This window comes from Medicago truncatula, chromosome 5, assembly GCF_003473485.1.
Source record: "Medicago truncatula cultivar Jemalong A17 chromosome 5, MtrunA17r5.0-ANR, whole genome shotgun sequence".
Classification (NCBI taxonomy): domain Eukaryota; kingdom Viridiplantae; phylum Streptophyta; class Magnoliopsida; order Fabales; family Fabaceae; genus Medicago; species Medicago truncatula.
Window position 1 is genome coordinate 34,696,332 of NC_053046.1, and position 15,179 is coordinate 34,711,510.

The following is a 15,179-nucleotide window of genomic DNA, read 5'->3' on the forward strand; positions in this document are numbered from 1 at the left end:
GAAGAAAGAGTCTAAATAGAGGGGCGGAAGAGGGCTCAATGAGACCTCAGGTAAAAATCTGAGCCCTTAACTCTAATTATGTTTAAGAAAATCTTGTTTTGAATAGGGAAAAGTGACTATTAAATTAAATCATTTTTCTTGTCTACGCTGTAAACTTTCTCAAAATCCAGATGTTACCGTATCTACCAATACACACTTATCTAAAGTGACATGACATTAAAGATACCCTACCACTTTTCTCTTTCCCCTTGCCCTCCACACCAAAAGGGACGAGGACGACAAAATGCAGCACCAATCAATTACAAGTATTTGGGCGGTGTCACCAACCCCAAACACCCAAGACTAAAATGCTAAAATATGAATTTGGTCCTGATAAAAATTGCTTTGCAGCACCATTTAAAAGAAAAATAAACATAGTAAAAAACCAACTCTGAATTCTAATTGTCAAGGGTAAAGCATGGTTCCAGGCCCCTATTTGGTCCAACACTATACTCCTTTGGAGACTATGTTATCGTTTGTGATAAATGATTAAATACTTGAGGTTTTACATTGAACCACACAATCAAAGCCAGGTCTCAGACTGAAAAACGTAACTAAATTTACATTTACATAAGAAAACCCTTTCTACACAAGCTATCCTCTAATCAGTCACCGCGGAATAATAGAGTCTGTGTTGGGAATTTGATCACACCTGTAATCTGCAACTCTTTTTGGGATGCTGGACATCACTATGGCTCCACCAACATAACCATCTATCAGCAACTTCCCTATTTTAGTTCGCCACTCTGATGTGTCCACATTCTTCCTATCATGCACAACTCTATCACGGTAATTAAGCATGGTTCCCAGGCCAGTGTTTGGGGTCCATCCATATTCCGTTAATACCTTCGCCTCACCTTCAGCCAAATCTTCTCCAACCGATAATTCTTTGTTCTCAATAATAGAAATCCTGCTACAGGTAGTCAGCTTCATTGCAATCACCAACCGCTTGATCTGCCATTCCACAGGTAAGGATGCTACCAGTTCAAAGAAGTAGGTTGCGTAACCATATTCAGGGCGTTCCAGTACTATCCTGCATTGAAGTTCAATTCAATGCCAACATCATGGACTATATAACACACAGAAAACATGGACTGAAAAAGATAAACTTAAGTGAAAATCAAGCACCTGTTATGCCTCGGAAAAACAAAAATAAATGATTGAAGATCTCTGCACCAACCCCACTCGACAGGCCATTTTTGAAGCTTCAAATATCGTGTCTGTAACATAAATAAAACAGGAAAAACTATAGTATTAACACGAATAACTATAGTATCAAAACATAGTATAGACACTGAGTTTGTAAGAAACCAAATACCTGCTCCACTAGTGAGATTAGGCAAGCCAAGCAATAACTCACTCTCGAACCCTTTCCAGCACGAATGACCGGGAATTTTATTAAAGATTGGCGTTGAGAGAAAATCTGTTTCCAAACAAGAGGAAAGTAAATAAATCTCAAGCAATAGGAAAAAAAAACCACCAAATGACTAAAGAAAAATATTTGAATATCAATACTATAAAAAAATGAGGACTTCCGTGCCCCAAATATTTTATCAATAAATAGTTTTTAGAACTAGTAAACGTACTACCCAGCAGAAGGCTAGATCATATATATAACCAGAAAATTGAAAAAACATGCCAGGCACAACTGACTTACTTCTTTTGAGACTTTTAGAAAGGTGGTAAATAGGAAATGAAGTTCAAGCAATATAAAATTGTACATTGGTTTTGTAGTTAAAATTTTAGGTGGGTTGGGCTCCGGGAGCTCACATGGGTCAAGGCAGACCTCAAGGCTCATGAGTCATGAGCACTAACAGAGGTACTTACAGCTCACCCACCAATGAGGTTCTCACGTTGGCGGCGGGAGTTGAACACACGCCCCTGCAGGGTGAGTCAACTTCTTACCAACTGAACCCTTACTGGCACTTTCTATTCAACCAAATAAAGGGACAAAATATTGGTCTTTTCATTATCTTCTTTTTCTTTTAAACTAAACAATACATCAAACCTACTATCTTTTACAACTCTTTCTATCTTCTCACTTTCACCTCACAACCAAACATACCCTTAAATTAAGGGCCTTAATATAATAATAAGTCAGACAGCAACGAATTATTGGTTGTCTATCATTCCCTTCCTTTTCTGCCAAACAAAACTGTTGAAGCATGTGCATTGAACCAGGAGAAGTATGTAGGACTAAGCTTATCCCATGTTACAAATTGGAGGACAGAGGAGTGGATCTCATCCATTCAATCATTTGTGGATGAATAGAACAGAAAATATCCACTCTCCCTGGATCCTTCCCTAAAATAGGTTCCTATATTAGCTTAACAGATTGAAAATATCTTCATATTTTCTGCTGTTTCATACCGCAATTAGTATGGGGGGAAATTCTAGAGAGGGTATATGTAAACAACCTTACCCCCACAAGTGGAGAAGTTGTTTCCAAGATTTGATGTTGTGCCAAAGCTCACCCTCTTGATATTTAGAAATGAAATCAGAAGCCAAAAAGTTAAGATATTATAACTATCTTACTGTTCAGTTAGAGTTATAAATCCTTACTGTTGAGTTAGTTTGGTACTGAAATCAAATGAAAGGGCGAAGTATTTAGGAAGCTATTATAATTATCGCATACTCTTCACCTTTGTTATCACAGCTTCAAGCTCTGAAAAGCTATCTTCGCAAAACGATTCATCAAGCGCTTCATCATTCTCCCTCTCTCCATAAAGCTTAATTTCATCTACTAAGACACCTTTGTCCACCAATACCTGCCAAATGCATAATCCATGAAACTCGATATAAATTCCAATTTCAAAATGGATGTACACGAATAAAAATACCTCCAAGAGGCCAGGGGCGTCCTCCTCAAGTGCTGTTTGAACTGAATTACTACAAAACAATTATAACATTTGGGTTGGTTATTATACATTTATAATGGAAATATAGATAAAATAAAATGTAACAGAAATGGATAGTACGTGGCTGTTTTCTTTCTTTTCCGTGCACACTTGATGCGTGAAGGTTCTGCAGATTCTGAAAAATTAGAGCTCGACACAGAGGAAGAAGGCATAGTCTTCTTCAGAGATGAGTAACTACTCATAGGAATATTTAAATCCGTATCTTTTCTGGACATGAGAAAATTTAACCGATCAGTTAAGCACATATTTTCCACTTGTTCATCATTAAAGTCGCTATGGATTTCCTGTTCGCTTTTAACAACTGGCAGTTTAATGGAGATGCTACCCATCACATCCTCGTTAACATTGTGGATTTCACTGTTATCCCAAGGTTCATCCTTGATTTTGACAGAGGTCGGACAAGCTGAACTACTTGGCCCATTATTATCCCTTGGCATAACACCTTGTTCCCCGTGTGAATCCAACTGCATGATCATTTCTTCGGATTTGACTATTCGATCATGTCCTTGAGGGCATGCTAAAATTACAGGTCCTCTTGATTTAGGTGAGGCATCCTCCGTTGACAAAGATGATCCGGATGTGGCTTCAGGTGGTAACTCGGTTAGTGAAGTATTAACTCCTTCTGGAGTGTCATGACACTGATCTCTAGCTACAGTTATTTTCCCATTGACAGGAAAAAATTCTCCATTTACTTTTTCAACAGTTTGTTCCATAATGTTTTTGGACAAGCATCCACCATTAGCCTGTGACATAAATAAGTTGCATTGCAGGTTTAGTAAAAAGATCAAAGTCATACCATGGCAATCGTAAAATTCATTGACTTCATTACCAAGAAATAGACAAAAGACTAAAATAATAAAAGGTGTATATATAAACACAATATGAATTACATTCTATTATTTGGTGGTTACATGCAAAGAAAAGTGCAGGCATGTCAATTTAAACAGCGATATAAAATGAGTACATAAAAACAAGACAAATACTAAGAAAAACATCTGGTTTTGTATGCAAAATGTGGTCTTCACTATCAATAACCCAAAACAACTATGTGGTTTGAACTCGGAGCATTTTCTATACGCACCAAAACAAATTTTAAGTTTTACACACCAAGTAAAAGAGTAGAATTTCTTTATTAATATCCATCTAGACCTTTTGCATCACAGAGAAAAAGCCCATCTTCCTACGGTATAAATTGAATTGAGCCCAAACAAACAACTAAAGGGAAAATTATAACAATAAGAAATGTGTTGCTTTGCTGCTTATTTAGTATATTATGTATCTACAATATGTCAAAAAAGTGCCTATTGGTTTACCAGGATTTGTTATTCAAACATCCTTGATGTGATTAACAGTTCCTAAAATGGAAATATTACATTGTTTCTGTTATTAATCAATGTTGTCTTGCCAAAGAGATGAAAGATAAGATGTATGAAATCAAGGAGAGAAGTAAAATGTTGAAAAGTTTAGTTTCAGAAAGTTAGGAGGCATTCAAATGCCCATCAGCATCTCAGCAGTTGGGTATGCACTACAATTTACTAATTTCTTCATAACCATAAAGAATTAATAATAAATAAATAAATAAAATGAGTAATAAAGTAATAAACTAACTAACTTTTTTCAATCAAAAATATCATTCAACTAACAAAGGCTAACAAGTACCAAAAGTGAGTTGTGACTAACTTGTTGTCTTTCTAGTAGATATGTCATAAACTGATACAAAAATTAAATTACCTCAAATGCTGGACTTGGCAGCCCTGGAAATGGAAACCTCCTGCAATAATAGATGTATTATTCAACCATTTTTCAAAAGCAAAATCCATCTAGCTTCCTTTAAATCAAAATTATGGTTTCTCGCAATGATGAGAATATGGTACACCAATTGCCAACTAAACTTGGATTTAGTTTATATACATAATAAAAGTTTGAATCAAATGGAATTTATTTTTTTGCTAAAAAGTAACTGAAATCCAAATGCACGAAGTTTGTAAAATGGGATGAGCTATTAGCACTGCTTTTTTCTATTCACACCCCTACTAACTGACCAACTTTTCAAACGTGTGTAAGTTGATAGATTCAAAAGAGCATTATCATTGAAAGTCATTGCACAACAGATTAAAAAACGTCAAATAGCTTATCTAATTTACAGAAATACATTGTCAAATAAATCCATTTGTTGCTTAATTTATTAGGAAATATTTAAAGTTTCATCTTTTGTAAACCATTCAAGCCCCTTCCACTCACCCCCTCTAGCAAGCTTACTAAAATCCCTTTCACTCATTGGGCATGAAATGTTTCTGGGCTTACCACCCACCACCACAAACAAACGATTGCAATAGCTCTTAGATGAGATTTGCATGTACATTTTATAGAAACTTGTTTGGATGGATTTATGGTTCCTTGCCCGGTGTTGTCAAATAGTGGTTATAATGGCGCTATAGCATAGTGGAATTTGATATAAAATAACCGCTAATTAACGCTATTGACAATGATGTCTTTACTACCCTAATATCTTCTTCCTGAAGACAAAAAGGTGATCCAATAGGCATCTTTCCTGTCTTTATCGATAATAAGCATGCAATGAAAGAGAAAATGTACTGATAAAATTTAATAGAACATGGTCTTCAAGATTTTCGCAGTAAACCATAGATATATCACAAAGTTTATTTGCTACATTATTTTCAATATGTATCTATTTCAAGTGGCATTTTAAGAAACAGAACTGAAGAGGGTAAATAGTAAATAGAGAAATAGCTCCAACAAAGAGAGAGAAAATCAACAGTTAACATAAAGTACCTAGCTAACAGCATCCTTTGCCTTTCTTTCAATACCACATGATCAAGATCATCAACGCTGTTTTCATAAATCTCCTCTTTCACCTTCGGGCCAGGAAAATCTAACTGAGAAGAAGCATTTCCATTTCCAACATTATCACCATTACTAAATAGAATGTCAGAATCTTCAACTTTCATTGTAACTGGAACATCACTAGTTGTCGAACATAACCATAAACTACTTGGATTCACACTGGTTTTCTCCACACCAACAGCATCATTCTGAACCTTTGAATATGTTACCTGTTTCAAACTAGGGCATAATCATGCTTGAGTCTTCTTCCTTTTGCAACCTATGCAAACGACAGCTCCATATTGAGAACTGCCAGTTTTTATAAACAAATGTTCTGCACCATGCTATGAACATTTTACACAAAAAGCTTCTGCCTAAATAATCACTATATATTAGGGTCCTTTTTGGATAAACAACCTAATTAACCACTTATCATGCAAATGTTTATGAGCCTGTTTGTTACATCTACATCTTTTCTAGTAAAAAAATCACTTTTCTAAACAAAATAACCATCATTTTTAGAACTTCACATCTGTTTGTTACATATTCTCAAAAAAATGAGAATCTAAAATAAATATAAGAACTGCTTAATTATAGAAGTTGTTTTTAGCACCTTCTCTTGAAAATTGTTTTTTGATAACGGATTCTTCTTTAAAAAAAAACAAAAGTAGTTTTCATTCCAGTAAACAACCCAGTGTTGTCGATGGCGGAGAGCCGAAATTCCAACATGTCGGCCGTCATATCCACGTATAGTATGGTGGAACGGCCATCCTTCACAAATTGGCCATGGCGGAAAGACAAAAACCCGGCACGAATATCCTCCATGACCGATAATTGACAACATTGAAACAAACTGAAACCCTAAAAACTAATTCATAAATTATTGAGTATCAAAATCACTTCTTTTATATAACTTGTAACAAACAGACCCCAAGTATAATCTATTTCTATAACGAAAATAAGAGAAAGTCAAACTTTTTTTATATAAATAAGGCCAAATACCTCTCGCGGTCCTTTAAGTTATATGTTTATAACATATTAGTCCTTTAAGTTATTTTTTGTTACCAATTGGTGTCATAGAATATTTACAATGTCATCCATCTTTTCAGCCAACTTTCATTAAAAAGTGCACATAGACCATTTAGGTAGGTCCAAAAATGCTTATGACATCAAACATGATTACTTGAAAACATTTTCTTTTTGTTTTTGAATTTCAAGCCTAATTTTACATATAAATATTTGATCAACAATATTATAAATCACGTAATCCGTCAATTTTGTTTTGAATCAAGAACACACATATGACCTCTAGTTTTGAGAGCAATTAATTTGGACAAACCAAGTTAACATTAAACATCCACATAAACACTTTTTGATCGAATTTAATGAAACTAGGATAATAGTGCAAATATTTTATGGCTTAAAGGACCTATAAATAAACTATAATTCATTTTCATAGGCTATCCTATAACCCTTGTGGAAATAAGCTAAAAACAACTTTTGTACATGTGATAAGTTGGTTGCATAAACTCTCCCGCACAATCTCACAAGTGCTTATGTGATTAGAAAAGCTCAAATAATCAAATTGAATAAACAAAGCATTTACTCTAAAGTTAATTTGATAGTGAACCAAATTGATTGAACTGGGGAAATGAAGCAGAAAAAGCATATGAAGAATGAAATTGAGTAAGAAGAATAATTTACCTGTGAATCGCAATTGTCGTATTCGTTTTTGACAGTAGCGTGAAGCGGAGGTGTAAGACGGTGGTTTTGGGAGTGAGAATCGGAACGCGGTGGTTGGCGGCGGGTTTGTGATAAGGGAATGTGTTCGAGTGAAGGTTGTGCGTCGTAGGAGCACGACATCGCCGATTGAAATATCCACTCCCGCTCACACTTTTCGTCAAATATACTCTCTCGTTCTAATCAATCCTCTGATGGTGTCACCACTTCTTTTTCACAATAAAGTGGAGTTTTTTTTTTTTAATAGAAAAGGTAGATATTGCATACGTACCTAACATCCGTTTTTTAATACATGACACAGTAGACCCAATTACGCATATCAATGTGTAATTTTGAGTTTAAATATCTTGAATAATATATTGAAAAAAATTACGAAAATTTGTTATTTTGAAAATACTCATCGAGACGAATCTAACGGCATCTTATATGATATTATTTATCTTTGTATATTAGTAGAAAAATATGATCAAAGTAAGTTAGGTCAAAATTACACATTTTTAAACAGATCATCTATTACGGGACGGAGGGAGTATAAGTTTATCAATCATGTTGTTCTTGATTAATAAGGACAAAGTTAACTTCCGAGCTACATTGTAAAAAAAATTATTGTGAAGAAATGTCCAACTCAACTCATGGGTCTGGAGTTGATTAATAAGGTCAAGGTTAATTGGCCTTGCTAAATCGTAAAAAAATGATTATGTGAATAAATGTCCAACTTAAAAACCCATGTTCTGCTCTTTCATCGGTGCAGTCTTAAATTGTTTTGGTGCTACTCCTGAGCAGTTTCTTAAAGAGTCATCCCCACAAAATGCTTTTACATAGGTACTTTGAAAATGTTGCCAAGAAATGGTACCTCTTGAAGAAAGATGGTATTCCAGAGTACACGGGAGATAAAGATAATGATGAGGGCATGTTGTTTCATGATCAACTTGTTTTGCAAAGGAGGGTCGTTTGAATGATCAAGATGGTCTCGGAAGTCAAGAGGACTCGTTCTTTCATATAAAAGTTAGAGCACATTTGCATGAAGCATTGGGAACAAATAAAGGAAAAAGATAGGTAGACATCCTTTTTACTCCCTCCGTCCCTGAATAAGTGATCTATTTGTAAAAAAAAATTGTCCTAAAATACTTGACCTTCTCAAATTTTAAAGCAAAATTTGACAATTTTACCCCTTATAATTGCTTGTATGGTCTCCATGTAAAAAAAGTGTGACAGCTCCATTGAGTGCCAAGCATGCTTACTGCTCCACGTAGCTAAAATCCTATACTCCACATGAACAACCAATAGAAGAGTATCACATAATTAAGCATTGTCTAGCATGGAAAATTGGCCAATAACTGTGAACTGCAAAACGGCTGATGAAATACTCATCCCATCCATAACTGCAAAATTGGCCAATAGAGAGTCACACAACAGAGAAATAAATACTCATCCCATCCATAACAACTTTGCAAAAAACACTCATCCCACAAAGTAAGAACTACTTATGTCAACTCAACCAGAGATAGATAATGCTGGAATTGAAGATCATGAAAATTTTGGAGAAGAAAGAATGGAAGATTCTTTGAAATTGGACATGGACATTGAACAAGATAATGAAGATTTGGAAGAAGAGTTTGTAAAAGACTCATTAGATTTGGAGAGTGATATTGAAGAAGACAATGAAAACTTGGAAGAAGAGATAGTAGAAGATTCATTAGATATGGATAACAATATTGAAGAAGATAATGAAGGTTTTGAAGAAGAGATAGTGGAAGACTCTTTAGAGAGAGAGATTGAAGAAGATAATGAAGACTTTGCAGACAATAATAGAGTTGTATTGGATATAGATTTAAACTAATGTCTAATTCTTCAACACTAGCATTCAAATCGGGTATGTGGTATACTTTTTCATCTTGGTTGTCTTCATAAGAATTGATAATATTTTCATTTAAATCTATTCTCTCTCAAAGACATTTTCTAAAATGTTTTGCACATATGATATGTTTATCACCACTATTGCAAGTTTTTATAGAGTAAAGTTGGTGGGAAATTTAAAATAAGATTGAAATTTTGATTAATGTTTTGGTGGGAAATTTAAACTAAAAATGAAATTTTGGTTAAGAGTGCATATAGTGGGTTAACGTAAAGCAATCAGAATTTGATTTATTGCTACAAGTTTCATGGCATAGGCATATTGCTATCTGACAGCAATGTAGCTTTGCCATGTAAAGCAAAGTTTATTCATTGGTTGAAGTAAATGTTTGTAGTGGAACAATTAAAGTAATTATTATTTAAAAGTAAAGGTTTAAAAATAATAATAAGGGCAATTCAGTAAAAATATCACTCTCTTTCTTTCATCTTTACATTTTTCTTAATCTGTGTAAAATGATCAAGTAGGTCACTTATTCAGTAAAAATATCATTCTTTTTCATCTCTTCTTTCAATGTTTTTGCCACGTGTCACAAATGTGTGTGGGTGTAAAAGTGTGTATGGCACCTAAGGTGGTTCATGTATAAGAGCTCCAAATAAATGAATATTCGCTTTAACCAAAATATGGATTTTCAACCTATGCATTATTAGATAATGTTATTGTGTTGTTTTATTTTTTTGTTATAATAATCAAGGTGTTTATCACAATGACTTTATGTCTTTTGTTTACCTTCTACACTTTTGGTTTGTTTGTCATGTGACAATGTTGTTTTCATATGGTTTGTATGACAAATTTACAGGGCTATATTATTTTTGTATCTTACATATGAACGGGATATTTCTAATATTTGTGATTTTTACTTGTTCATAATATCAAATGGGATGTACCGAGAATTTTTTTTTTCTGACCCTCTTTTAAAGAAAAAAATTCATGTCTGACTCGTATGAAAAATTTTCACCAAAATGATCCACTTTCTTTTTTTGTCCTTTTCCCCATTCCCGCCATTTGAAACGGCGGGAATGAGTCACTCTCTGACACATGTCAAATCCTGACTGGCCATGCAGGTTTGACTTTTTTTTATATTTTTTTTTTCCATTACCGCCATTTGAAATGGCGCGACTGAATTTTAATTTATTTTTTTTGTTTTTTGTTTTTTTGGGCAACATTTGTTTATTTAAAACACAAATAATAATGATAAATAAAAACATAGTAATTTATTTGAACACATAATACATAACGTTATTAACTACCGGTTATTTATACTCGGACAATTTCTCCTAATATGACCGGTATGCCGACACAAACCACACTGTTTCGGTGTCGGAGTCCTCTCTACCACCTCCTTGTCCATTTCAGTCCTTATGCGAGTACTATTGGGTCGACCTTTCTTTAGTCTTCGCATGTTTGGTTTATGGCAAAGCACGGGACCGTCGTATGGGAGCCAATAACTCTTGTCCTGGACTACTTTGAAGGTTGTGTTGTAGATGGAGTAAACACTCTTGTTTTTTAACACAGCTGGAGAAAGCTCCCGAACATCAAACTATTCATTTGATGACTTCAATCCAACTCAGTACACCACACAAACCAGTTACCCAGACCAATCACAATACTCCTCGTTCAACCTACCAACCCCTCCACACATTGTAAACTATCCCCAAACAAGCTACGCACCTCAATGGCCAAATTCACAAACTAATACCATAGAAAGTTTGGCAGCAGGGTTTAATGACGATGACTTCGTTAATAAAATCTGTACCAACTCAGCTTCACAAGTGCAAAATGAAGTCACTATGGAAACTAGTGATGATGTTGAAATTCCTGACGATGATGTTGAAATTCGTGACGAGGATGTGGAACAGGAAGAGCACGAGGAAGAGCAAGAGCAAAACCAACGACCCGTACGAAATAAAACAGATAAATTATGTGCTACGGGAGGTCATAGTTTACATTGGCGTAAATGGTTTCCGGGGAAAAAGTAGTTTTTATTTTTGTTTTTATTTCTTATGATTAAAATAATTAGTGTTTTTAAATTAAATATATCATCATTATCATTACTATGTTTTTATTTATCATTATTATTTGTGTTTTAAATAAACAAATGTTGCTCAAAAAAACAAAAAACGAAAAAAAAAAAAAAAAAAAATCAGTCCCGCCATTTCAAATGGCGGTAATGGAAAAAAAAAGTCAAACATGCATGGCCAGTCAGGATTTGACATGTGTCAGAGAGCGGCTCATTCCCGCCGTATCAAATGGCGGGAATGGGGAAAAGGACATAAAAAAATGCACAAAAAAAAAGAAAGTGGGTCATTTTGGTGAATAATTTTCATAGGGGATCAGACATGAATTTTCTTTTTGACAAGAGGGTCAGAAAAAAAAAATCTTCTACCGACTACTATCAATCATTCAATACCGATTGGTTATCCAAATCAATCAATATTTTGATTATTTTTTAAAATTCTTAATTTATTAATTTGTGGTTTGCATTCATGCAATATATATTGATATGTTTACCCAAATGCACATAGTTATTAAAAAATCAAAATTATGTCTTCACTTCGAGATAAATTTAGGGTATTGTGACAAAATTATGCCACTGCGCTTTTTTTCCCCTCATTTCAATTATCCATTAAAGTGAAATGTTATATATCATTAGTAATTCCCCTCAGGTACTTATATCCACCGATGTGATAGGAAAATCAAAGTTTACTCAAATTTCGAAATTGCCACTGTGTGTATCTTTTCCATCAGGTATTTGGTGTCCCGATGTAAAAACGGAAAACCCCCCTGTTGTTAAATGTCTATTTTCTTGTAGTGTCCCCTTTATACATAAGAGATACATACCTTTTAAAAAAAGTTCGTCTACAAAGAAGTTGCACACCCTTAAGTTCTTTGAGTTAAAGAAGTGGGTTTGTCCAATGTTAGTCATACAGATCAACAACTCGCCTTGTTCTTAAAAAAAAAAAAAAAAAAACCTTCATATCGCAAGGCGATGTGTTGACATATATGACTAACCACAAACAAACAAACTTCTTCAAGACAGAGAACTATAAAGATTGCAACTTTTGTGACTTCTTCAAGACAGAGGAAGTATGACTAAAATTTTGGTTGTGCATTCAATCTTCTCATCTTCACAAGGATGGTCCAAATTGTATCTCTAGTTACAGGTTTAATTCTCAAGGCACGAGAAGTAAAGCATGTGGCATCCCAATTTAGATCCCTTCATAATAAAAAAAGTGAAACATATTTTTAGGTTCAAGCTACTTTAAAGAGCGGTGCACATAGGTCACATATTCAATACTGAGTGCATGGAGACATTAAGTAAAAAATAGGCTTTCAAGAGTCTTTAATTTATTTAAAATGATCGAATACCTTAAAAATTGATTTAGAAGCCTGCAAAACATGACTGTCGATGCATTAGGTGCTTTAGAGATTGAAGAAGAATAACTTCTTTTGAGGCTTTTCCCCCGTTTTCTTATCGGGAATGTTAAGGACTGGTGCCTTGCGCAACCATCTGCAACAATGACTAACTAGAACAAAACTCCTGACAAAAAATGTGGGAGAGTTGACCAAACAACTACAAAAAACCCTATAACAGTTAAAAGATTCCCAACGAGGATAGGGCAGACAACAACATGTTATGCTATGTGAACTCTTCTTTGGTGATCACCATATTACTCTTTGTCCGCCCGATGAAGAGGTGAACTATTTAAATAAAAAACCTAGACATGGTCAATGTCAGCACCATAATTATAGCAATAACTTTCAAAGGGGGTAACAACCTTAACTGTCAGAGACAGCCTTTATATTAGCAATTCTAGCAAAATTCCCAGCAAAGACATAACCGCCAAGTTATAGACACTCTAAACTAATTCATTTGACTGTCCATGGCCAACAAGAAGAACGCATACATTTCCATTAAGGATTTGGAAGTATAATGGGACGGTTAGCAACACAAAGAAGGATAGACATTCACTGCTAACACTCAACATAATCCAAATGAGCAGTGCAATATCACGACAACAAAGGAAGGTGAGATGTCTGTGAATGATGAATTTGTTGAAAAAAAAGATGTGCATGTTGTAGTGCAAGTCATGAGTCTTAGGTTTATTTTTTCATATTGCAATCATTAAACCGACTCTGATACCATGTTAAATGAGTTTGAATCTCATCCCAAAAGTTAGCTCAAATGGTAACGGTGTCCAAACATACACCCAACAACTGGGGGGGTGGGGGGTGGGGGTGGGTCTGAGTAGGTGGAACTTTAAACAACTTCAATATCATTTACCTTTAGAGTTAGAGCATAGAGCAATGCGGGGCACTAAATACTTAAATTTTGACCTCGCAAAAGCGGGTGAATCTAGGGTTCTTTAACTTCAATGATTCTCATTTTGCACCGGATGTTGTTAACTTGTATATTGATGGATTGAGCTATTGTAACACCCCGTTTTCCTAATATAAAAATTTCTTAAACAATTATCAGAGTAAACAACAATTAACGGGATATCACATTCTTAAAATCTTCAAAACATAGATAAATAATAATTTATCTTTCGTCAACCAAATAGCAGCGGAAATAAATTATAATCATCATAAAGTCTTGGCACGCAGGCCTCATTAAAACATCTCATAAATATTCAGTCTAATATCATAAATGAACACGTAAAAGAATGAAGCATGCATAACAGACACCCATCCTGTTACGTATCAGAGCGACCTAGACGACTCAGTGAGGAAGGGCCACTCACGACAGCAACTGCAAACTTAAGCACGATCACCTGCAAGTTACTCATACGAAGAGCAACATTTTCAAGCAGAAGGGGTGGGATTTCATAACACAATAACATTAATCAATGTAATTCGAAATCATAAATTAACATCATAATCAGTCTTAAACAACATAGCATCTTTGATAAACAATTATCAAGTAATCACAGCTTCAATCATAATCAATAACATATACATCATTAAACTCGACAAATGCGACAATGCAACTCAGACACTTATATGCATGTGGTACCAATCGTCATCATAAGTATTAATATACTTTCATCGTGCGGAGGACAAAACTCCTAAACGTGCGGAGGACAAAGCTCCTAATCGTGGTGAGGACAAAGCTCAATGAATGCTAATGCATGGACTCTAACAACAAAACATCTTGATCAACTTATCACATATACATCCAATAATTTGGAGTTCATCATCAGCTTATTCATAGACATGCAACTTAGTTAAATAACATTTGCAGCATAATCAAATCACAACAGGTTTAATAACAAATCATTCTCAACAATTTCTTGATCATTCAACAATAATTCAAGTAAAGGCAATCAATCCATATTTCATTTCATAATCTCTTAACAGTTCATAAAAACTTCACAGTTCACAGTCATTATCTTTAATAGGTCACATTAGTACCTAAAGTTCCTTTCCTAACCAAACCAAACAGCTCAGGTCTCACAATCCTCAAAAGCACTCAGTTCTGGAAGTGCTCGCGAGGCGAGTACAGGCCAGAATCCCAACTAAGGTTGTTCCAGGTTCAATCTCGTTCTAAATCCTTCCCTAATCAATAGTAGGCACCTAAAGGTACTCAAAGGCATCTAAGGTTCAACTCAAAAGTCAAAAACTCAGAAAATGACATGCTCTCTGGTCAAGCTCGCTATGGCGAGTAGGGTTGCTCGCTGTGGCGAGTTACGATTTGTAACTCGCGAGGCGAAGGGAAAGGGCTC

General features: G+C 34.8%; 1 protein-coding gene across 3 annotated transcripts; it reads right to left on the reverse strand.

Moving 5' to 3' along the window:
* Positions 1-414: 414 nt before the first annotated feature.
* On the reverse strand, positions 415-7,745 carry LOC11428719 (uncharacterized). 3 transcript variants are annotated; one of them, XM_003616231.4, is made up of 9 exons: positions 7,506-7,745; positions 5,751-6,031; positions 4,689-4,728; positions 3,018-3,700; positions 2,880-2,928; positions 2,682-2,807; positions 1,358-1,462; positions 1,168-1,259; positions 415-1,072 (listed from the first exon to the last, which is right to left on the reverse strand). In XM_003616231.4, exons 1-9 carry the CDS (start codon positions 7,662-7,664, stop codon positions 649-651), a joined length of 1,959 nt encoding a protein of 652 aa, XP_003616279.2. In that variant the 5' UTR covers positions 7,665-7,745; the 3' UTR covers positions 415-648. The 3 variants fall into 3 exon arrangements, with proteins under 3 accessions (XP_003616279.2, XP_024640262.1, XP_013454205.1); XM_024784494.2 differs by having other exon boundaries at positions 5,751-6,135; positions 7,506-7,645; XM_013598751.3 differs by having other exon boundaries at positions 5,751-6,081; positions 7,506-7,643.
* Between the last annotated feature and the right edge of the window lie 7,434 nt (positions 7,746-15,179).